General features: G+C 41.2%; 1 protein-coding gene across 4 annotated transcripts in view; it reads right to left on the bottom strand.

Moving 5' to 3' along the window:
• Window positions 1-591: 591 nt before the first annotated feature.
• Window positions 592-23,345, bottom strand: part of FGF13 (fibroblast growth factor 13) — a 542,346-nt gene continuing 519,592 nt past the window's right edge. For all 4 annotated transcript variants that reach the window (XM_086386532.1, XM_086386530.1, XM_086386533.1 and 1 more), the window contains 2 exons: window positions 3,292-3,490; window positions 592-1,994 (listed from right to left, as the gene is read on the bottom strand). In XM_086386532.1, the coding sequence (XP_086242658.1) occupies window positions 1,858-1,994; window positions 3,292-3,490 (336 nt within the window). In that variant the 3' untranslated portion in view covers window positions 592-1,857. The remainder of the gene's footprint in view (window positions 1,995-3,291; window positions 3,491-23,345) is intronic.

Below are 23,345 nucleotides of genomic sequence, written 5' to 3'. Positions count from 1 at the left end.
ATGCAAAATACTGCAAATGGACACCAAACTCTAGTTACTGAAATGCATACCAAATTATGAGGAAGTGTACAGATATCTGTAGTTGATTTTGAAACGTATCACAAATAAGATGGAGTGATGGATGGATAGATGTACAGTATAGTAGTATGTGAATATTTGAACACAGGTGTAGGTTTACCAGCATTCACTGTAACATTCTATTTTTAATTTATGGTTTGAAATTTTAATAAAAAAAGAAAATAGCTATGTTCAGTTCTCAGAGATGGAAAAGACTTGAGATATTTAGTCCCGTGCCTTTCCTCTATGGAAAGAAATGAGCATCAGAGAGGGGGAGATGACAGTGTGAACAGCAGGGTACTAGAATATAGATCCTTTTTTACAGTTCATCACTGAATGGGAATGAAAATTCTTCTGTTCCAGCCTGCAGTTCAAGTATAACAATTACACTTTTAAGAGTATTCATGCGAATATAAATCTCTAGACTGTAGATTATCTGAAGGCGGTGATCAGATGTACATAATTCAGTGTGTAACTCCAGTTTCTACCACAATTCACGGCACATAATGGACACAGTAAATACACGTTAAAGGATTTTTCTTTGAATGAATATAAAGAGTTTATTCGGTGCGTATCTGGGTATACAACAACAAATATTAAACAACTTTTTTTTTAAACTGTTTTGTGCACAGGACAGAAAACTGCCTGTACATGCTATGTCCACTTTTGGAACACAGATTTTAACAATTATTAATGCACAAAATCTTACATATCATGCAACTCTATGCCAAGATTCCAACTTTCTTCCATGCAACAGATATGAAGATCTAAATGGAAACCTAGCTAAGTCTTAAACACTTTTCCAGAAGCAGGTATAAGTATATGTTGTTTAGGGGTAACCAGTCTTAACATTTCCTTGTACACAATATTCACGTGCCAAATACAATGACAGAGGGACTCATACGTATACAGATAAGACATTTCTTATTTTAACAACACAAAAGACAACGTCACAGTTCCACAGTTACTGTCTTTACATAAGAAGCCACAATAATAGTTTAACATGATAACACAAATGGAATTAAGAGAAAACTACACTTGAGGATAATCTTTAGTTTTAAGTAATCTTTACTGACTGGGGTTGACAACACAACACAACACAATTTCTACGCACAAAGTACAGCACAAGAACTTGACCAGAATACTATGAATCTAAAGGGGAAAAAATGGTAAAATCATAAGAACCTTGAGCCTGAGATGCCAATTCAGCTTCAACCCTGAATTTGGTTGAGTTGGATTAAGTGACAGAGAGTCAATAGAACCATTGAATTTCAGAAATCATAAAACTGCAACGTAAAGAATACGTATGAATCAAGCATAGATAGAAAACATTAAGCCAAGAAAACAACACAGTTCACAGAATTTTGTTTGCCCCTACAAAACACGGAAGCAGTTAATTTTGTTCTGTTTTCTTTTTTGTTTGTTTTTGAAGAACAATGATGGTCTTTTCAATTGTCTTGGTTGGAGAGCAAATTTTTCTTAATCAGCATTAGTGCTGTGAAATGTTTTTGGTTTGTCTTCCCCTAAGCAGAGGTGAGATCATGAGAAAATTGGGCAGTCCTTCTCCCAGATTTAGTTCACTGATCAGGCTCGGCACTGTTTTTTTGCACAAGCTTGATCTAAATTATGGGGCTTTTGGATGGATGAGAAGGTTTGATGGCAGATTAGAATAGTGAACTCTGCCTTGTTTGTTTGGTAAACGTCATTGACAAATCTCAACTTTCGGGTGAAGGACTGCTAGAATTCAACAGCACCTGGAGGTAAGGTTCTGTTACAGAGCCCTTGTTTTGCCCTCACTGGCTACGTTGATTCGTTGTGGCTCATAGACTTGCCTCCGTTCAGCACGCCGGAGACACTTCTGCTCTTGGTCGGGGTCCCACTTCCAGATCGGGAGAACTCCGTGAGGTCATGCAGAGACGGCTCCTTGTACATGGCCACTACAAAGCATAGAGACATGGCGTCAGAGGCCATTGCACTGGCCCTCAGCTTTCCTTCTACCCCCTGGGCCTCTCTGCTGGAGGCCAAACCTGAGAAATGCTGCTTTCAAAGACTCAGTAGAGTCTTTGGACCAGATGAAGCAAAAGCCAGTCTTGGTACAGAGGTGTGTAGAGAATTCTAATGCCTTATTTCCATCACTGATGGTTTTATATGAAAAGTGAAAGTGAAAGTCACTCAGTCGTGTCTGGCCCTTTGCAACCCCATGGACTACACAGTCCATGGAATCATCTAGGACAGAATACTGGAGCAGGTAGCCTTTCCCTTCTCCAGAGGACCTTCCCAACCTAGAGATTGAACCCAGGTCTCCTGCATTGCAGGAGGATTCAAGTAATCTGGCTCCAGAAAATGTGCTGTCAAAGGGCGCTGTGGTGACTTGACTGGGCAGACTGCCCCTCTGGTAAACTGCTCTTCTAACCTCGAGCCAGTAACCTCTTGAAGGGCTTGCTCTGCTTTGTCTGGATTTTCTATCCCCTTTCCACTGTGTCTCACTCCTTCTGTCATCCCTACTTCCTGTAGCCCATTCCTATCCCTCAAACTTTCTCACTTGCTCTCTCTGTGTGTGTGTGTGTGTGTTAGTTTCTCATTCGTGTCCAACTCTTTGTGACCCCATGGACTGCAGCCCACCAGGCTCCTCTGTCCATAGAATTCTCCAGGCAAGAATACTGGAGTAGGTGACCATGCACTCCTCCAGGGGAATCTTCCCAATCCAGGGATCAAACCCACATCTCCTGCATTGGAGGCAAATTCTTTACCAATTGAGCCACGATGGAAGCCCTCTCACTTGCCACCAGGCTTCTAATAATGACCGAAAAACAAAACTGTGAAGGAAAACTGTTGGGACAACATTGTTGGGCCCAAGGAGGTTTCCAATAAGTGTTAAGTGTGCACGCATTTGAGCATCTGTATTTCTAACTATTTTGGCCTATCTTGAGGTTCTTGGCTGTCCGGGAGTTAGCAATTAAGCTATTTCCACATAAGTAAGGTGTTACCACATGTAGATATATTGGGTTGGCCAAAAGTTCATTTGGATTTGGCCAAAATACACTTTTTGGTCAACTCCCATCAGGAGATTAGATGTTCCCATCTACGCTTTAATGTTCTTTTTAAGTGTAAAATTTTACCAAATTTTTGTATAAATGCCTCAGGATGGAAGGATTAGGTTCCACTTTCAAAATAAAGGATTAATTTCCATACCGATACTCATTTCATCCACAGCTGGTATACTCTCGAGTTTACCTTTCAGTGGTTTGGGCAGAAAGTGAGCTGCAGGCTTGTTCTTCTTTACATGGTTTCCTTTCATGATCTCTCCTTCTTTGTTCAGACCCAGATACCACCCTCGGCCTGACTGCTGCTGACGGTATATCATCGATGAATATGTCACGTAATAATTTTCAAACACTGATTCTTTGAATTTGCACTCAGGTGTGAAATGTTCCTACAAGAAAAGTAAATAAACAAAAGCTCAATATTTACAGCTATGAATTTCATGGAGAACCATATGGTATTGCCCTTCAGGAGTTTAGGACATACTTTGTTAAAGCTTGTTAAGACTGGCATTCTATTTTAACAGCAGAAACTATTATCATTGGAAACTGAGACTATATATAACATTTCATGTGATGCTTTATAAAAAGCCCTAACTGCAAGGGCTACTGATCAATAATTAGCTCTCTTTGTAATAAGGTAATGGAAAACTGAGAACCAGTCACATAAGTGTAATGTATTGGACAAATAGAGGAGCCAAAGATTGAAGAGACAAGCATAACACTGTCACATGGAGCTTTGTTCCTTTCAAGATTAAATTTGAGAAATAAACATCTCATCCTTATACTTAATTTTCATAGATTGTCCAGTTACTATATGCTATAATTTTCAATCACCCCAGGCTGAAATCTGTGTTACAGTGTTACAATGCTGAATGCCTAGATTTTTAAAGAGATGCTACTAAGAAAGACTAACTTTCACTTTTAGATAAACTAAACTGAAATTTTCAGATCATTGGACCTTGACTTAAAAACAGAAAAAAAAAAAGTCCCTCATCACCCCATCCTTGCCTTACAGTAACATTTCACACAAATCAATATAGAAGCAAGGAATTTACTTGCAGACATGAGAGAGCAGACATGGGAGAGCACCCCAGGGGATTTTGAACCTGACAATGTGATTTTCTGCCATGTACGTGACCATGTTTTCTTTGGACTTCCCCATACAAATGAAAGGTTCCTGACCCAACAGACTGTTTCTGAAAACAAACAAAACCAGAAAACCTTCTTTTAAGCTTTGCAATATGTGCATTATACAATAAATAGCTATGTAAAATATCCATTTGTAGACAATGAAATGAACAGCATATTTTAACCTCTAAATAATCTGCAGGGTGGCAGTGGGTCCACTTGGAGTCCAAGATAATGAGGAAAATGCTAAGTGAGTTTCCTATGACAGTGACACCAAGGATGCCCTTTGATTCTTGCTATTTTGCTGGGATCTTATCAGGAATAAGTTTTGATAAAACCTGAAAAAAAAAAAAACCCACCTTGCAACAAAATATTGCAATCTCTCCGGACACCTGTCCTTTGTGAACGATACTTACCTTCATTTTCATGTTAGGTAGCATTCCAAGCAAAGTATACTATCTGAGCAACAGTATCAGAGAATCACTTCAGCGAAGAGAGACAGATTCCTCAAATGAGGCAGCTTTTTTTCTTAATGTTAAATAATTGAACACTTTTCTTTTTTCTGGAAATCCACAAAATCTGTTTCACTCAGTAATTTCACTGGTTCTTCCATCTGGCTTCCAGAGCGCCTGGAACAGAGTCATCTTTTGGGATAATTTCAGCCTAGGGGCATACTTAGTAGAGACTCAGAAGACTCACACAAATTCAACCTACTCAAGAAGCAATGTACTTTGAAGGCAACTATCACAGGGTAGGAACCAAAGCGTTCTATTTATGGGCTGTGAACACTCCTCTTTGTAGAATTCTCAACACAGGGAAAGCCAAGGTATGCCTACAAAGAAATATGACTAAAATAGTCTCCACGTGTTCTCCAGGGATGAGCACGATTGCATAGAATGTTGGTTTAGCCTTGCCTAGAGTAAAATGACAACTCCATGTGGCATTTAAAATTCTCCACAATGTAGTCATTACCATGCCTTCAGTCTGTGCCTTTGTGCCTTTATAGACCCCATTCATGTCATTTCCTGGATCTCTCTACCAACTGGCTTTCCTGTCATTCCTCAAGGTTGAGCTCAAATATGACTGCCCCTGAAATCATATATGACCTCTCCTAAACAAAGCTAGAGGAGGTGATGCAATTCCAGTTGAGCTATTTCAAATCCTGAAAGATGATGCTGTGAAAGTGCTGCACTCAATATGCCAGCACATTTGGAAAACTCAGCAGTGGCCACAGGACTGGAAAAGGTCAGTTTTCATTCCAATCCCAAAGAAAGGCAATGCCAAAGAATGCTCAAACTGCCGCACAATTGCACTCATCTCACATGCTAGTAAAGTAATGCTCAAAATTCTCCAAGCCAGGCTTCAGCAATACATGAACTGTGAACTTCCAGATGTTCAAGCTGGTTTTAGAAAAGGCAGAGGAACCAGAGATCAAATTGCCAACATCCGCTGGATCATGGAAAAAGCAAGAGAGTTCCAGAAAAACATCTATTTCTGCTTTACTGACTATGCCAAAGCCTTTGACTGTGTGGATCACAATAAACTGTGGAAAATTCTGAAAGAGATGGGAATACCAGACCACCTGACCTGCCTCTTGAGAAATTTGTATGCAGGTCAGGAAGCAACAGTTAGAACTGGACATGGAACAACAGACTGGTTCCAAATAGGAAAAGGAGTACGTCAAGGCTGTATATTGTCACCCTGCTTATTTAACTTCTATGCAGAGTACATCATGAGAAACGCTGGGCTGGAAGAAGCACAAGCTGGAATCAAGATTGCCGGGAGAAATATCAATAACCTCAGATATGCAGATGACACCACCCTTATGGCAGAAAGTGAAGAGGAACTAAAAAGCCTCTTGATGAAAGTGAAAGAGGAGAGTGAAAAAGTTGGCTTAAAGCTCAACATTCAGAAAACGAAGATCATGGCATCTGGTCCCATCACTTCATGGGAAATAGATGGGGAAACAGTGGAAACAGTGTCAGACTTTATTTTTCTGGGCTCCAAAATCACTGCAGATGGTGACTGCAGCCATGAAATTAAAAGACGCTTACTCCTTGGAAGGAAAGTTATGACCAACCTAGAAAGCATATTCAAAAGCAGAGACATTACTTTGCCAACAAAGGTCCATCTAGTCAAGGCTGTGGTTTTCCCAGTGGTCATGTATGGATGTGAGAGTTGGACTGTGAAGAAAGCTGAGTGCTGAAGAATTGATGCTTTTGAACTGTGGTGTTGGAGAAGACTCTTGAGAGTCCCTTGGACTGCAAGGAGATCCAACCAGTCCATTCTCAAAGAAATCAGTCCTGGGTGTTCATTGGAAGGAATGATGCTAAAGCTGAAACTTCAGTACTTTGGCCACCTCATGTGAAGAGTTAACTCATTGGAAAAGACTCTGATGCTGAGAGGGATTGGGGGCAGGAGGAGAAGGGGACGACAGAGGATGAGACGACTGGATGGCATCACTGACTCGATGGACATGAGTCTGAGTGAACTCCGGGAGTTGGTGATGGACAGGGAGGCCTGGTGTGCTGCAATTCATGGGATTGCAAAGAGTCAGACACAACTGAGCGACTGAACTGAACTGACTGAAATCAGAACCGATGACACATATATTTGTGTTCCCAGGAACTCTTATCTCCATCTCTGGCATGGCCCCGTGACTCGGACATGTGCATGCTTGGCTCTGGAAGACAAGGAACTTGTCTTTTATTTCTGAATCTGCCTTTCAGCCATCAGTGACTGATCATATTGCCTAGTTTACTGAACACAGTAAACCATCCAGTTATTGTTTACAGCAGGGGTCCCCAACACCTGGGCCACAGACCAGCACTACTCTGTGGTCTGTTAGGAATTGGGCTGCAGAGAAGGAGGTGAGCAAGCGAAGCTTCATCTGTATTTACAGCCACTCCCCATTACTCACATTACTGCCTGAGCTCTGCCTCCTGTCAGATCAGCAGTGACATTAGATTGTCATAGGGGGGCGAAGACTACTGTGAAGTGCGCATGCAAAGGACCGAGGTTGTGCACTTCTTAAGAGAATCATCCTGAAACCATGCCCCGCTCCCTCCCCAGCCCTGTCTTTGGAAAAAACTCTCTTCCACGAAACCAGTCCCTGGTGCCAAAAAGATTGGGGACCGATGGTTTACAGGATTTGCATTGCAGAGGTTCAGATTGACGTATTGGAAACACCGGGATTCAAAAGTATCAACCCAGTAAGAAGTCTGCAGGGAATTTCCTGAATACCACAGAATGAAATCAGCTGTATGTAGATGGAGGCTGTCATTTCAGGGACAAATCCTGTTTGTGTGACTTCAAATCTGTTCAGAATAACAGATACTACACAGATACTGGCACCTCCAACATGCGGAGGAAAAAAAAAACAACTTGGCAATTGTTACAACTATTGGAAAATGACAAGGAAGGACTCAATGAACTGAATGCTCTGTCACATCCTGGCAATTTCTTAGTCATCACCACTAAATTTGGACTCAAGAACTCAGTAGAGAGGGAGGAAAATGAGGCCAAAAAAAGAATGTTGAAGCAACCAAAGCAGTGTTCTGTTCTCGGTGTGTGACACTGTCATTTTATCCAGTGCTGAAATGAGTAGGCAGAAGAGGCTTGATTTTTATCAAATGTGGAAAGATGTGAACATCCCACCCAACACAGGAAGGGCCACCAAAGGGAAGAGGGGTAGAGCTACATCTCTGTGTCTCAGCAGCGGTTCACAGAAATAATAGAAATCGGATTGAACCCTAACCAGAGAAGCCTTATTCACAGAATACCAAGTAGACCTCTGGCAAGCAATCAGTCTTTGATTGATCTGGAGATGATTATTATTGGTCTGGGAAAAAAGGTACCACAGTGGCCTTGACACTTAGTAGGCATGAAATAGAGGCAGCACTCACTGTACTCTGTATTGAATAGGCATTAGATAAATACTGGCTATCATAATAAATGAATTAAAAAGATGTCAAGCATTCCCTGCACAGCCACGAAGAAATTACTTGGCATGAGTACAAAAGAAAAGGTGCTTTATGTCTTCTAACCTTTCATGCATTGATTTCTCTTAAAAGTTGTTTACCTCTCTTGCATATCTATACTTATTTCAGAGGAATAATGTTAGTAAGGTTCAGAGGAATAACTCTGAAAAAAAATTCAATCTTTCTCAACTCTTTTCTGTAATCATCCTCTCTATTCCCCTTAAAGTTCAAGGTTAGTTTTTTCCTCAGTGATTACCTAACTTTTTTATCCACAGAATCCATACCAGTTAATGACAGTGATTATATTTTGAGTAAAGAATGAAAAATCTACATTTGCAGAATGAACAGATCCAGGAGCAAAACCTAACAGTACAATTATTTTTAACCAATTAATTCACTATTAAGGGCAATATAGGTCTTTGAAGGTTTACCACTAACAAGATGAAAACATCTGAAACCCTCAACATCAGGTCAATAGAGCATATTAGAGAATACTTAGAGCTACAGATGGTGATGGTCAGCTGCCCTCAGTGGGGCATATTAGACTTCCACACAGACTTTAACAATCAAGTGAATAAGGCATTCATGCAATCAATAATGCAGGATATACACAAAGAGCCCCCCAGATCCAATGGTGTGCTAGAAAGCAACTCTGTCCCAGAAGAAAGGCTCTGGACCTGGGATAGCAATTTACCCTGGTGCCTTGAGTTGCCTCTGGCACCAAGGGCACAGGATGGAGGGGATAAAATAGCTCTCTGGCCTCTTGGAGCTGGGGCCAGGTCAGAAGAAGCATGGGCTGTGATGGTAGCTTCCCTGAAGGGAGCCTACTAAGGGCCTCATCACTCCGCAGGGGATGTGAAGCTATATCCTCAAGAAAGTCAAAGTGTTAGTCATTCGGTCATGTCCGACTCTTAGCAATCCCATGGACTGTAGCCTGCCAGGCTCCACTATCCGTGGAATTCTCCAGGCAAGAATACTGGAGTGGGTTGCCATGCCCTCCTCCAGTAGAGCCATAACCCAAATGGCAAGAGCTCAAAACCATCTGTATATCATGTACATCATCTCCACATGCTAAACACGTCCACAATACCACAGTGCACACACCCATGGCTAAGTGCCTTCTTGATTAAAAGAAGTCATTGTGGGGGTGGGGGGTGGGCTTCTGTGGTGGTCCAGTGGTTAAGGCTTCACTTTCCAATCTGACAGGTATGCATTCGATCCCTAGTTGGGGAGCTAAGATCCCACCAGCCAAATAACCAAAACATAAAACAGAAGCAATATTCTAACAAATTCAATAAAGACTTTAAAAATGGTCCACATTAAAAAAAAAAAGTCATTTGGCAAACACACACCGTAATAGCAGCGTTTTCATACTTTTGCCCCCAGCTTTTGTACTTGCAGCTATGCTACCAACCGACAGGGTGGCAGTGTTCTACTTGAGTTTGTACCTCACTAGGCTTTGAGGGGGAGAAGGCAATGGCACCCACTCCAGTACTCTTGCCTGGAAAATCCCATGGGTGGAGGAGCCTGGTGGGCTGCAGTCCATGAGGTCGCGAGGAGACGGACACGACTGAGTGACTTCACTTTCACTTTTCACTTTCATGCACTGGAGAAGGAAATGGCAACGCACTCCAGTGTTCTTGCCTGGAGAATCCCAGGGATGGGGGAGCCTGGTGGGCTTCCGTCTATCGGGTCGCACAGAGTCGGACATGACTGAAGTGATGTCCTTAGCAGGCTTTGAGGATTTAGGAATATCGTGAATGCTTTGAACACATTTCTCTCAAAAGAAATCTTTTTTAAAAGGGCAGTGCTGATTTCCTTGGATCTCAAGAGACCAGCAGAGTCTCCTTAGGTTGTCCATATATAAAATGGCAACACAGAGGTCCTAGGCTGTTGAACAAAGCATGAACACTGAATATAAGTTTTCGCACATGTAGACACTATGTGAACTGCACAAATCCTGGTAGAGATGAATGTGTCTCCATACATTTTGCTCTATTCACATGTCACATTTTTATTGGCATCATAGAACACAGAAAAACAGTGTATAAGTCGATGAGTGAGCATTTAAAGAAACTTTTAAAAATGAACTCAATAAAACATAATTTCTTCTTTTCAGCAAGTTCTAGAAACATAACTAATCTATCTCGCCCTTTACTTCTCTCACTTCCTTCTCTCTTCTGGCCACATTTTCAGTAGCCTGACGATCCAATTAATTTAACAATTACTGCCAAGAGCAAGGGTCACTCTTCTGATTCTCAGCCATGTTCTGATGACAATTATTTTCTAGATTTAAAGTTAGCAGCTTATACAAACAGGTCTGACTTGTGTGTGTCAATTATTCCCCAGCCTAATGAAAATAATATGCAGATTAACATTAGATTTTCAACTCTGTTTAAAAAAATAAAACAAAATAGAATCTAAAATATAAATCATACCCATAGCGGGTGACCCCGTAACTACCTATATTCTCTATATAAGCTTCCCTTCTATCGGTGATTTCAAAATCCAGGATTAATTATTATATTCAGGACTTTGATGTTCTCTCTCAGGGTATATTTGATGTGAATGAACTTCATTATTACTAAGATCAAAGCACGGGAAGGGAGAGGTTGGAGAAGAAGGAATCAATACTTAGCCAGTTCACTGTAGCTAAACAAAATTATTAATTCATGATAAACAGAGTTTGGTTTGTTCACTCAAATATTCCCTGGACTGTGGAATACTTGAGGGCAGCTCCGAGCATGGGGCCTGGCTTAGAGTCAATGATCAATATATATCTAATGAAATAAACAAAGAAAAGAATGGGATTTCATAGGAAGAGGACTTGGGAGATAGCTTATACAGGTCCAAAAAAGGGTTAAACGTGGTGGGATATGAATAGAGGGCTGTTTGAGAGGAGAGACTGACAAGTCAGAACTTGCCTGCCAGGGCAGAAAGAGTAGGTGATAAAAGGAGGAAAGCAGCCTACAGATAAATTCAATTTAAAAAACTGCAGAGGGAGGAGAGAAAGGGAAGGACGGAGGGAGGGAGACAGAGAGGAAGGAAGAGAAGAGGGACTAATAAAGACAAAACCGAAGCTGAAGCTCCAAGAATAAAGAGATTTTCTGGTAACCAAAATATAGGCATTAAAGTCATACTCTTGGTCTTTGGCTCTGCAAACAGCTAAAGACTGCAACTGAATTCTGTTCACTTGATTTCTGTAAAAAGGTGAGGAGGTGGGGTGGGGACCAGTCCTGCTGATCGTACTGGATGGTTGGACGAGGAGGCAATGAGATGATGTATGTGAAAGAAGCTCTGAGAATTGTAAAGCCCCATAAACATGAAATGTGTGATTACTTCTGATAATACATGCCCAGAAAACCAAGGTAAAATAAATACATTCTCTCTTCTTTTCAAGGTTCTTCTGCACTCTGGAATCAATTTCTAAAGAAAGGATCTGCCTATATTTGTTTTATTGCCATGGAAGGAGATAAATTCTGCCCCAAATGAGGACTGCACGTGAATGACACTCAGTGTTTAGCGTTCTCCTCCAAGCTTGGCTCCCCCAAAACTGTTTTGCTTCCTTCCATTTGTCATTTTGGTCTGCAGTCGGCTGAAAAGGCTGCAGTGCTTCAAGCCACAGCACTAAAGAGATGAAGTACTGAAAAATAGGCTTCATGAAATACCACGTCACAAAATGACTTCAAAGTACACGTGCTAACTGGCAACTGTTTGCAATGCAACAAATCATAATTAAGAATATGTACATGGGACTATTTCTCCTCATATGGTTATAGTGAAACTTCTCAGTAGCATTTTTGTATTCCAAGGTATCTAATAGACATTTTCATTGACCTTATGTTGAGTCCACAAAATAGGGCACCCCGGTATTGCCTTTCTTCAACTCTTAACAAACAAAAATGAAAAAAAAAAAAAGAAATTTTAACGAGATTGTCAAGCAATGGCTTGTATAAACAGAATTAGGATGCAGATATGACCACATTTTGGCCCTGGGGTTCACTGAGTCCTTTGTATTGGCTTGTTCTAGATTTTCATCTATTTCTGTAGAACAGTCTCATGAAATATTGAATTTTACAATTCGTTTTATAAAATACACAGAAATAAGCTAGAATAAAGCAGGAATCAAAACAAAAACACTGCATCCCTTACAGAGCCTAAGAAGGGTGATTTTTGTTGTGGTTAAAAATAAATGATTCTTTTAAAAAAAAAGAAAAGAAAAAAAAGACCCTAAGGCCTCACTCAGCTCCAAACCTGGTCAGCAGATACATTCTGAAATGGAAGTAACTTGCTGAGGTTTGTGATGAAGAAGTGGGATAGGCCACACATCTCCAGGGCTGTGTGATTGGTCCAAGACAGTGTCAGTCTGGTCCAAGCCTTGCAGAAGAATACAGATTGGCTAGGAATCCAATTAGGGAGCAGAAGAGAGATTTCATTTTACATAAGATATTACAGAGACTATGTGGCCATCACACTTTCTTTAAAAATCTTACTAGATTAAATCTTACTGCTGAACAAAAATCTGTGCATGGAAAAGCATTTTTTTTCAAGTGAAGAACACTTCTCTAAAGTAACTTTCTCCAACTTTTTTTTGTCTATGATGTGTATTAACGCGCAGTGTTGGTTTTTCTTATAAGCAGGGCTGAACTATGTGCTTTGAAAGGGGAATCAAATATCAGATATGATCTCTAAAAATAAACTTTCCTGTCTTTTGGCTGGTTACTGGAATTAATCTGTGACTATTAGCTAGCTATTCTCCATTACTGTGATGCTTTCTAATTTGTGGCAGGATTCTTCTGTAGAAGAACTTCAGAAAGAAAAGTGAAAGTGCTAGTCACTCAGTCATGTCTGACTCTTTGTGACCCCTATGGACTGTAGCCCACCAGGCTCCTCTGTCCATGGGATTCTCCAGGCAGGAATACTGGAGTGGCTTGCCGTTCCCTTCTCCTGGGGATCTTCCTGACCCAGGGATCAAACCCAGGTCTCCAGCATTGCAGGCAGATTCTTTACCATTTGAGCCACTGGGGAGTCTTCAGAGCAGGATCTAAACCCATCAGCAAGAGAATGACTTTGGAAGAATTTGTAGTCACCAAGCGAATAAACTTTTAGGTTGTATTTTAGATAGCTCTTCTAAGCTTCTGCCCAAATGTTCAAAGCCTGGGAACTGTGAAAACTTTCCCTAGACATCCAACAAACTGTCATGCAAAGAAGAAAGGTTCTTTCTGCATAGATCAACTGAAAAAACTCTGGCAAGGTAGGTGGCCTATTAAAACTAAAATTGTACCCAGGTGGGTGCATCTGGCCACTGTGAGGGTGGTAATTCTGATTTGTGTTGGATAGTGGTTGAGTTAGATTTGATAGGGTCTATCTCTGCAGAACAGAGTCATTTACAATAGCCAGAAGTCTACTTCTTCAAAGACTTTCAGAGAAGACTTCTTATCTTTTCTCTTGCACAGGTAGCAAAGCAATGCCTCTGCTCAGAAGGAAGTCACTAATATGTGCTTTCCACTGCAAACCAGAAAACCTGGAGTCACAGGGCAAGGTGCAAAGGCCTCATCTATAAACCAAGGATGAGAAAGATGTCATAGAAGGCTATGGGACAACCACATCGCATAACACCTGCAAACGACTTCTGGGGATAGGAAATTGTACAGAGTCCTGTTTCCACGTAGAGAACGCATTTCCACTAACATTTACCCCTTGAAAGGAGATAATGAAAGGATGCCTGTGACAGTCACTTACCACGAGTCTGAGTGGTATGATTATTCACTAACCGAAGACTCAGATGGAAGAATCCATTCTCACCTATTCCTTACTGAGAGCCTACGGTGCACCGAGCACTGTGGGAAGTCCCTTTGCCTATATAATGATCTAATTTAATCTCAAAAGCAGGTCTCTGTATGAGCTTCAGAATGGAATGACCTCCCTGTGGCCTGAGAGAGGAGTTCTCCCACCTCACAAGGGAGAAAAACCACAGGAAAGAAGCCCTTACTAAGCCACTCCCTTATGAACTCCACTGCAAGTGCACCCTTTCACCCCAACAGTCACTGTCTAGACAAGTGCTGTGATGTCAGTTCTCCTCTAAATGAATAGTTCCAGTGTTGGCTGAAGGGTCAGTCTTTCCTCCGATTCGTGTGTCCTGGCTCTCTGAACACCACAGAGCTTCGAACCTGCCACATCAACTTTCCAGATTTCTGACTTCGGGCAGCTGACCTGGGCTCCGATCCTGAATTGCTAAGAGGAGAATAGCAACACGTGCCTCCCAGGGAGGACTGCAGAGAGCACGGAAAGCAGCCAGCACACATGGGGGTGCTCACAGACTATAGGGTCCTTGGCCTTGCCTTACTTTCCTGTTCGTGTGATAGACAGGTCAATGCAGTCTCCTCCCCACGACCATCCCAACTTCAAACTGATCAGGGAGTAGAGAAGTGCCTTGCCAGTTCACAGAGCTTCAAGTTACACATGAACTATATGGGTGAGAACTCCTCTCGTTAGTGATTCCTTTGCAAGGGTGGCAATGCACTCATCTTTCATTTGGGGCTTAAAATATCCTAAGATTCCAAAATTTGAATTACTGTAATGTGTATCAGTGAACCTGCATGATATTAAAGAGATTTGTGAAATAATCCAGTATTAATGGGCCAAGTGATATTTACACATCTCATTTTAATTACCATGCCACAAAAGTGCAACATGACTATTCCATTTCTTTTGTTCTAAACCACTGTTTTGCTAGTTCTACTTTCATCATGTAGGTTACTAATAACAACAATCCTGAAAACTCTAATAGCTCCTTATGTTTAAGCAGCAACTACTTTAACAGTTTCCTACAAATGCTTCAATAGTTAATGACATTCGAGTGACAGATAAGGGACATTTTTATAATGATGACAATAAGAAAGGTAATGATTACAATGGATTTGGTAGACTTTTTTTTTTTTTACAGTTGAAGAAATGAAACCAGAGATATTAATGCATTGGAATCTGGCTTTCACACTTTCATTTAGAGAATGAATCCAGAGCAGGGAGGCAACTCCTTCTAGAGGAAGCAGGAATCTGTTTAAGGTAGCCGGTGTTGACATGCGTGTGTGTATGTGTGTGCTCAGTCACTCAGTCCTGTCTCTCTGCAACTGTAGCCTACCAGGCTCCTCCATCCATAGAATTCTTCAGGCAAAAATACTGGAGCCATTTCCTTCTCCAGGGGATCTTCCCAAACCAGGGATTGAACCCACATTTCTTGCATTGACAGATGGATCCTTACCACTGAGCCACCTGGGAAGCCATGTTGACGTGCGAGAGACCCTTATTTTCAGGCAACTTGATCTCTAAGATGTTTCCAGAGCTGAAAAACACCGAGGACCCAGCAGTGCTAACTGGCCCTGGGCTGCAGAGGAAAGGAATAGCTTTAACTCAGAGCACAAGTCAGTCCTGCCAGGCAACATTCCATGAATCTTAAGTAATGTGTCCATGGAACATTCTCTTAGTTTATGCCATGAAAACTTGATTCTTCTATGGCAAAATATTCATGTCTGAATTTCAGTACATTTGAGTGCTGCTTTTCTTTTCTTTTCAGGGACCTCTCTACACTCAAGAGTTCTTAGGGGATGACCCCAGAGAACTTTTACTGACATTAGCCTTCTGCCTCTTTAGGTGCTACTGCTGCTGCTGCTGCTAAGAGGTGGGTAACTGATATAGCAAAATAGAAATCAGCCTGATCGGAGTCCTGTGTCTGTATGTCTTTGCGACCCCATGGACTGTAGCCTATCAGACTCCTCTGTCCACGGGATTTTCCAGGCAAGAGTGCTGGAGTGGATTGCCATTTCCTTCTCCAGGGGATCTTCCTGACCCAGGAATCGAACCCTGGTCTCCTGCATTGCAAGCAGACGCTTTACCATCTGAGCCACCAGGGAAGCCCTCTCAAGAGACAGACAGACATAAAAAGAGAAGCGGGAGTGGGGCAGACAAAGAGACAGAGAAAGACAAGAAGTGAGAAGAGAAAAAGTCAAGGTGGCAAGTTCTTCTTTTTCCCAGTTCTATAATCCTGAGGCCTTTGAGAAATGCCTGCCGTTCCCCATCCGGACTCCACCCACCCCCACCGTACATGGAGAGGGTGAGAAAGTGAGCCATCTCTCTTGTTGGAGAAAATCTGTCTCCTGTCCAAATTCCAGGTTGTGCTCAGACCTCAGGGTAAAATCTGAGAAGTCACCCAGGGCAGGTTGTTCTTCTGTAAAGTCATCATCTATAGAGGAGCCTGATAAACAAATAAACCTATTTCTTCCTAGAGATTTTCCTCTGTGGAAAGCACATCCATCTCTGAAGGAAAAGAAAAAGGAAGTCCAGGTCTTTGGAGAAACTCAGGATTAGTATAAAGTTCATTAAAATAAGACACTTTGATATATGAATGTTGTTATCATAAAGTGAATTATATTTTCATAAGAGGGACGTAATGTTCAGATGTGTAACTATGGCGCAGTAAACAAGACAACAGTTCCCTATTTATGACCAAACTCTTGTCACCTGTGATGCTGTTTATGCTCCTCATCACCTGATACTATTGTTTGAGAGAAACCACGGTGGAAAACGAACGCTTTACAACAGTGTTTAGACCGAGTATCCAGCTACAATTTATAAATGAGCTTTCAGTAGCTTAGATTAAATTAAATTTGGTCTGTTCTGGATTTCCTGAAATACTGCAGCATTTTTAGATTCATTTTTTAAAAGGGTTTTGATGTCATTCAATTTTGAAATAAATACAGTTCTTTATCAAAATATGAAATTCCAATTTTCAAATATTTGTTACCTAAGTATTACCAGAGTTGAAAACACAAGGCAAGGATACAATATAAACTATGAGAATATATCAAGATGATTAATATTGCATAAGCTTTGCACAACCATCATCTATTTGGAATAATTTTCAGCTTTCATTTTCAACAGTGTAGACTGTTAAAGCATTTGCATGATAATGCAAAATACATAAATTATCCCTGCAGGGAACACTTAAAACTTAAGGTAATTATATAGCATAGAAGTGATTTCAAAGAACTCCAACAAAATAACAAATAATTCTACAGTCACCCTTTACAATGCTTATTATTCTGTTATCAGTGATCTTGACCACTAAAGTCCCTTTCTTTACAATTGTATTTACATTATCAATTCTTACTTTGTTCTTTTACCATCAAGCTCTTACAGCTGGCCCTGAAAATTTGCATGCTGTAAAAGCTGAACTAGACAGCTAGTAGAGATGAATTCCCCAGTTATATTCATGCTGTGAACAGAACCATAACACTCCCTTAATATATCTTATCATTGCACTTTTATACTAAACACGAATCCAAATCAAGTCCTATTTTTTACATTCCTCCTGTTTAAAATCTTTTAATGGCTCCCTGCTGCCTACAGGATAAAATCCAAAACTCCCTGGCCTGGCGTTCAAGGCCCTCCATAATCTCACACATGTGTTCCTACAATTCTAGCATAAGATTCCTCAACTCCAGCCAGATTGGAGAAATAAGGCCAGGACCAAAAGGAGCAGAGCTTTTTCTTATGAATGGAAAAATATCTCCTCCAAACCAATTAGTATGCTTTAGAGGCTGGGATATTCACTGTGATTAGAGAGAATTACTGCGTCACAGGGAATATATAACTAATCTCTCCTGGGTTTCTTAGGCTCTGCATTATTCTTATTTTTTAAATTCAAAGAAAATGTCTTGCACTTCTGGAACATCCCAGCTACCTTGTGTCTCGGTTCTGCACCCTGTGACTTAGCAGGGGCTGCCCCCAGGTATGAAATTTTCTGGAGGCCACTTGGTAATAACCGGTAGCTCTTCCTTTCACGGCACAAAGAGAAAAGAGAGTCAAATGTCAGCATGTCAGGAACCTCCAGGCTCAGCTTCAGCCAGAATGCAAAAGCACTTTACAACTGACTATTTCTGAAGACTTTTCACAGTATTGAGGAAAAGGGTAATGAAATTGTATCTGAACAGAAGGAAGCTAAATTATTTATCTCATACTAATTTTTACCAGATGGCTGGTGATGAAAAATCTATACTGGCAAATCTGCTGTATATATTAAAGATAATCAAGGGGGCTAAAACTTTAAATGGTCGCAATATATTTGGATTTAGTTTTATGGCTCCTATTGATTCCATACATAGGTTCTTCTAAGTGCATGCGAATGGGACACAATAAATCATATCATCAAATCATTAGGAGCTGCATCTTCTATTCATGAATCACATCAGCACTTGGATTATGTCTCTTTTTTTTCTTAAACCTGTAGAAAGAATACATTTGGGATGTAGCCACACAATGTTACCCTACCATATCCCTCTGCATCAGGAGGTTGCAAATGACACTCCTTCCCCAAGAGAAAGAGGAGATCACAGTCCTCAGAAGGAAATTCCCTCACCAAGCTTCCAGTAGAACCAGTTAAATGCTGACTTCTGATGACAATAAACCATTGAGGACTGGAAGGGAGATAGGGTGTACCAGATGTACATCCTTTTCTGCTCAAGTAATGTCTCTAGGGAGCGGGTTGTGTGGGTTCAACATTCAATTTGGGCCTGTCATGGATCCATTTCCTCTCTGTTCTGAAGCCCACTACTGGAAAAAGCCCACCCTTGTTCTTTGGTTGACTCTCAAACGCCAATTGTTCAGGAAAGGCTAGAATACATTCGATAACATGTGCTGGTTCATATCAAACAAAGCACGTTCACATGTGCCAAGCCATTTGTTACTATTCTCCAGGTAAAGCAGGTAAAAGTGCTGGCCCTGGCAAGGAATTGATGTGTATACCAAATCCCAATGTATGATTCACCTAGTGAGTCAGAGCTCTGAGCAACATCTTTATACAATGTATGAAGATGAATTGTCTTACATATCATTTTATGGGAGTTACATGCCTTCAAGTCAATGAAGACTGTTTGAGTGCCTACCATGTGCACTGTTTTTCCTAAACTAGATGCCGATACTCATGGTGCTTTAGCACTTTTGGCAGAGCAGCTGCTGTCCCCCAACAGTTGTCCAAAGAGGACTTTTGGAGCTGCAATCAGAACTCATACAGTGCCCCAAGGTGTGTTCTTATGGTGAGAGACAACAGGTCAAAATTGAGTTCTGTAGTCTACAGTGGTCAAGCAAGATACAGACCTACTGTGCATTCTTCCCACTATGACAACCTGATTCAGCATTTATTTCATTTGCAAAAGATTCATTTAGTCATTTAATCTGTTATAGTTAAATGTTCTACTGTCAGCAGCAGCAGCAGCAGCTAAGGAGTTACCAATTGCTCAAAAATTGTGGCGATCCGGGGTCAAGGTACAGATTAGAATGGCAATAGCTGATCAGATCAGATCAGTCGCTCAGTCGTGTCCGACTCTTTGCGACCCCATGAATCGCAGCACGCCAGGCCTCCCTGTCCATCACCAACTCCCGGAGTTCACCCACACTCACGTCCATCGAGTCAGTGATGCCATCCAGCCATCTCATCCTCTGTCGTCCTCTTCTCCTCCTGCTCCCAATCCCTCCCAGCATCAGAGTCTTTTCCAATGAGTCAACTCTTCACATGAGGTGGCCAAAGTACTGGAGTTTCAGCTTTAGCATCATTCCTTCCAAAGAAATTCCAGGGTTGATCTCCTTCAGAATGGACTGGTTGGATCTCCTTGCAGTCCAAGGGACTCTCAAGAGTCTTCTCCAACACCACAGTTCAAAAGCATCAATTCTTCGGCGCTCAGCCTTCTTCACAGTCCAACTCTCACATCCATACATGACCACAGGAAAAACCATAGCCTTGACTAGACAGACCTTTGCTGGCAAAGTGATTTCTCTGCTTTTGAACATGCTCTCTAGGTTGGTCATAACTTTCCTTCCAAGGAGTAAGCGTCTTTTAATTTCATGGCTGCAGTCACCATCTGCAGTGATTTTGGAGCCCAGAAAAATAAAGTCTGACACTGTTTCCACTGTTTTCCCATCTATTTCCCATGAAGTGGTGGGACCGGATGCCATATGTAAAAACAAATCCTTCAGAATCACACCAGAACGATCAAAGTTGCCACTGTGATACTACCTCAAGGAACATAGAACCCCTACATTCTATGATTAGCCAAACTCGAGTCAATTTAACCTAGTAACCAACTGCAAGTGATATTATATTGGCATATATAAGTTATCTTATATTGGCATCATATGCCAATATAAGATAACAAGGTTCCGTCGTTAAAACACCTTCCTGCAGGGCGAGGTTACTAGTACTCTAACCGCCAGCAACAATATGCTGTAAACACATTTTGGTGTCGCTGAAGTTATACTTTCTGCAATTCTGATCTATTGAAAGAATGGTTTCAGAAGCAAGGTATTTGTGGAAAAATCATAAGGAAAAGGCACGAACAGGTAGGCTGTAAGCTAAGTGACCAGAATAAAGGACAGTACAGGGACTTCCCTGGAGGTAGAGTAGCTAGGACTCTGAGCTCCCAATGTAGGAGACCTAGGTTCCATCCCTGGTCAGGCAACTAGATCCCGCATGCCACAACTATGACCCAGCAGAGCAAAAAAAAAAAAAAAAAAAAAAAAGACAGTACAAATACTCCTTTGAGTAAACACTAGCAGAGTTTCAAGTCTCAGAGCTTTGGGGTGACTCCATAGGCCTTGCCCAGTTGTCACAATCTTTGCAATTGTTCTAGCATTAGAAAGAAACAGGCGTGACAGATCAAACAGATGTGAAACCATCAGCACTTTGGTGTTTACCTTTGCACCAACACCTCAAATCACGCATGTGGCTCCAATGAGAAAGCAGAGATGGGGTGCACAGAGCAACCCGTCAAGGAAGGACAGATGTACACACCAAGTCCGTGTGAGAACAGCAGATTACATTTTGTCTTTTTAGCAACATTAACTCTCTGTTCTTCTAAATAGTCTCAATGAGTATCCACAGTTGCTTATTGTATTTTGAATGAGCAATAATAGGATTGATTTTTCCCTGAGCCTGAGTCACAGCCTGGTAGTAAATTAGGTGCTCAGGAAGGTGTGTTACTTCCTTGAGGCCACTGAGCCATCATTTAAGGCATAATACACTTGCTTTCGTTTGTGAAGATGCACTGACTCACTTCAGTAGGAGTTGTTTTTCCTGCACTGCTGACGGCTGAGTTAAAGGAATGTACTCTTTTTTTTTTTTTTCCCCTCCTTACGGTATGGATGAGATTGCCTGGGCTAAGAACACATTCTTGCCACCTGTATTTTGACCCTCGGAGCAAATGCCCATGATTTTTGGTTAAAGTTTGAGGTTCAATCTGTAGCTGCAGAACAGAGTCTGTGAGCACCGGGGGGAGATCATAGATTCCTCCAGAGCATCCTCTAATTGTCTTAGCTGGTCACTAATGCCAGAAAAGCCATCCTTGTGGTAAAACATTAATTTACAGCATAAGGCAAATCGTGTCACTCCACTACTCAACACGCTCCAATGACTTCCCTTCTCACTTAGAGTCAAAAGCAAAGTCCTTACCTTGGACAATAAAATCATCCGTTATCTGATCCTGGCTACTTATCCATTCTCATCTCTCACTTGCCCATTTTTTGTTTGTTTGTTTCTTTGTTTCCACTTTATGTCAGTCACACTGGCTTCCTAGCTTGTCCCATGAATATGCCAACCATATTCTCACCTACTTTGCGACCCCATAGACTATAGCCCTCCAGGCTTCTCTGCCCATGGGGATTCTCCAGGCAAGAATACTGGAATGGGTCGTCATGCCCTTCTCCAGGGGATCTTCCTGACCCAGCGATGGAACCCAGGTCTCCTGCATTGCAGGCTGATTCCTTACCATCTGAACCACCAGGGAAGCCCTATTTTCACCTAAGGGCCTTTGAATTTGCTGATACGTCTATCAATAATTTTTTTCCTTTAGACACTCATCTGAACCCTTCCTTCCCGTCCATCAAATCACCTTAACAGAAAGGCTTTCCCTGACGACTCTGCATGAAAGTTGTCCCTATCTCTCAGCACACCCTTGTCCCTCAAACCCTGCTTGTTCATTCTCCAAAGCAAATTATATATGAATTTGTTTATATTTGCTGTCTGTCTAACCCCTCTAGAACATAAGCTCCATGAGGACAGGGACTATGTTTTGTTCATTGTTGTATTCTAGAACCTGGAACAGTGCATCAAGCTCTGTATTCATGCCATAGAAATGTGCTGAGTGAATAGATGGATGAATTCTGGTGGCCTGAAAAGTTGAAAGGAAGGTCTCTGCATAAGTATTAAGGAATTAGATTTGTCATAAAATGATGTTTCAGCTCCTTTGAGGTACAGTTATCAGGGCTTTCATTTTCACTGTGGTTATGAGCTGCATTATAATTATAAACAAGCATCTCTACGTAGATAAACAGAATAAACCTTTGCTAACACTCTTTTGAGCTATACATGAAAGGCTATTCATAAAAAAAGGGTAGGTCAAGATGAAAGGAAATAGCTAAAAAGAATAATACCTTTGAAAAGTATGCCAATAGGTAATTAATCATTAAAAGCAGCAAATCCTGATGGCTAGTAAATTTCAAGGGCTTATCTCAGTAATATATGAAAGTGCAATCTTCTCAACATATTAGAAATGTCAGTTCATTGTACTGAACAAAAGAATAAATGAAGAATATGTCTTTCAAGAAGATGCTATTATTTTTGATGATTTCATCAAAAATTTCAAAAAAATTTAATGTATTTAGAATACATCAAATACAGATTAGAACAGTAAAATATCAAGAGGAGTTTAGTCAGGGGCCCAGTGCTTCACTCTGATGTGTTTTCATGGGGGTTTGACACCTGGTGTGACTTGTGCTTCCATTGCTCTGCACAGAGCCCAGGCGTCTCGGGCTGAACAGGTGCAGTGTAGAAGGGACCACATCTCATGTCCTTGCCGTGGACCACATTTTGTCTGCCACTGACCAAAACAAAGATAAGAATTTCTGAAGAAAGAGGAATGTTGAAGAAGAAAGAAATGCCACAACTTGCTAATTAAGTACAAGGGAACAGGAAAACCACTTTGGCGTGCCATACTTTAGATGTTGTTTAGAGACAGGAAGAATTTGAAAGGAAGCATTAGGTGAAGGAGAAGGAAAAAAGAATGGTTTCTATTTGGACCCACTTTGCACA

This window comes from Bos grunniens, chromosome X (genome assembly GCF_055505025.1).
Source record: "Bos grunniens cultivar Pamir isolate PY7600 chromosome X, Bosgru_T2T1.0, whole genome shotgun sequence".
NCBI classification, from domain to species: Eukaryota; Metazoa; Chordata; class Mammalia; order Artiodactyla; family Bovidae; genus Bos; species Bos grunniens.
Note: the sequence above shows the minus strand (reverse complement) of the source record. Positions and strands in the feature narration are given on the sequence as shown.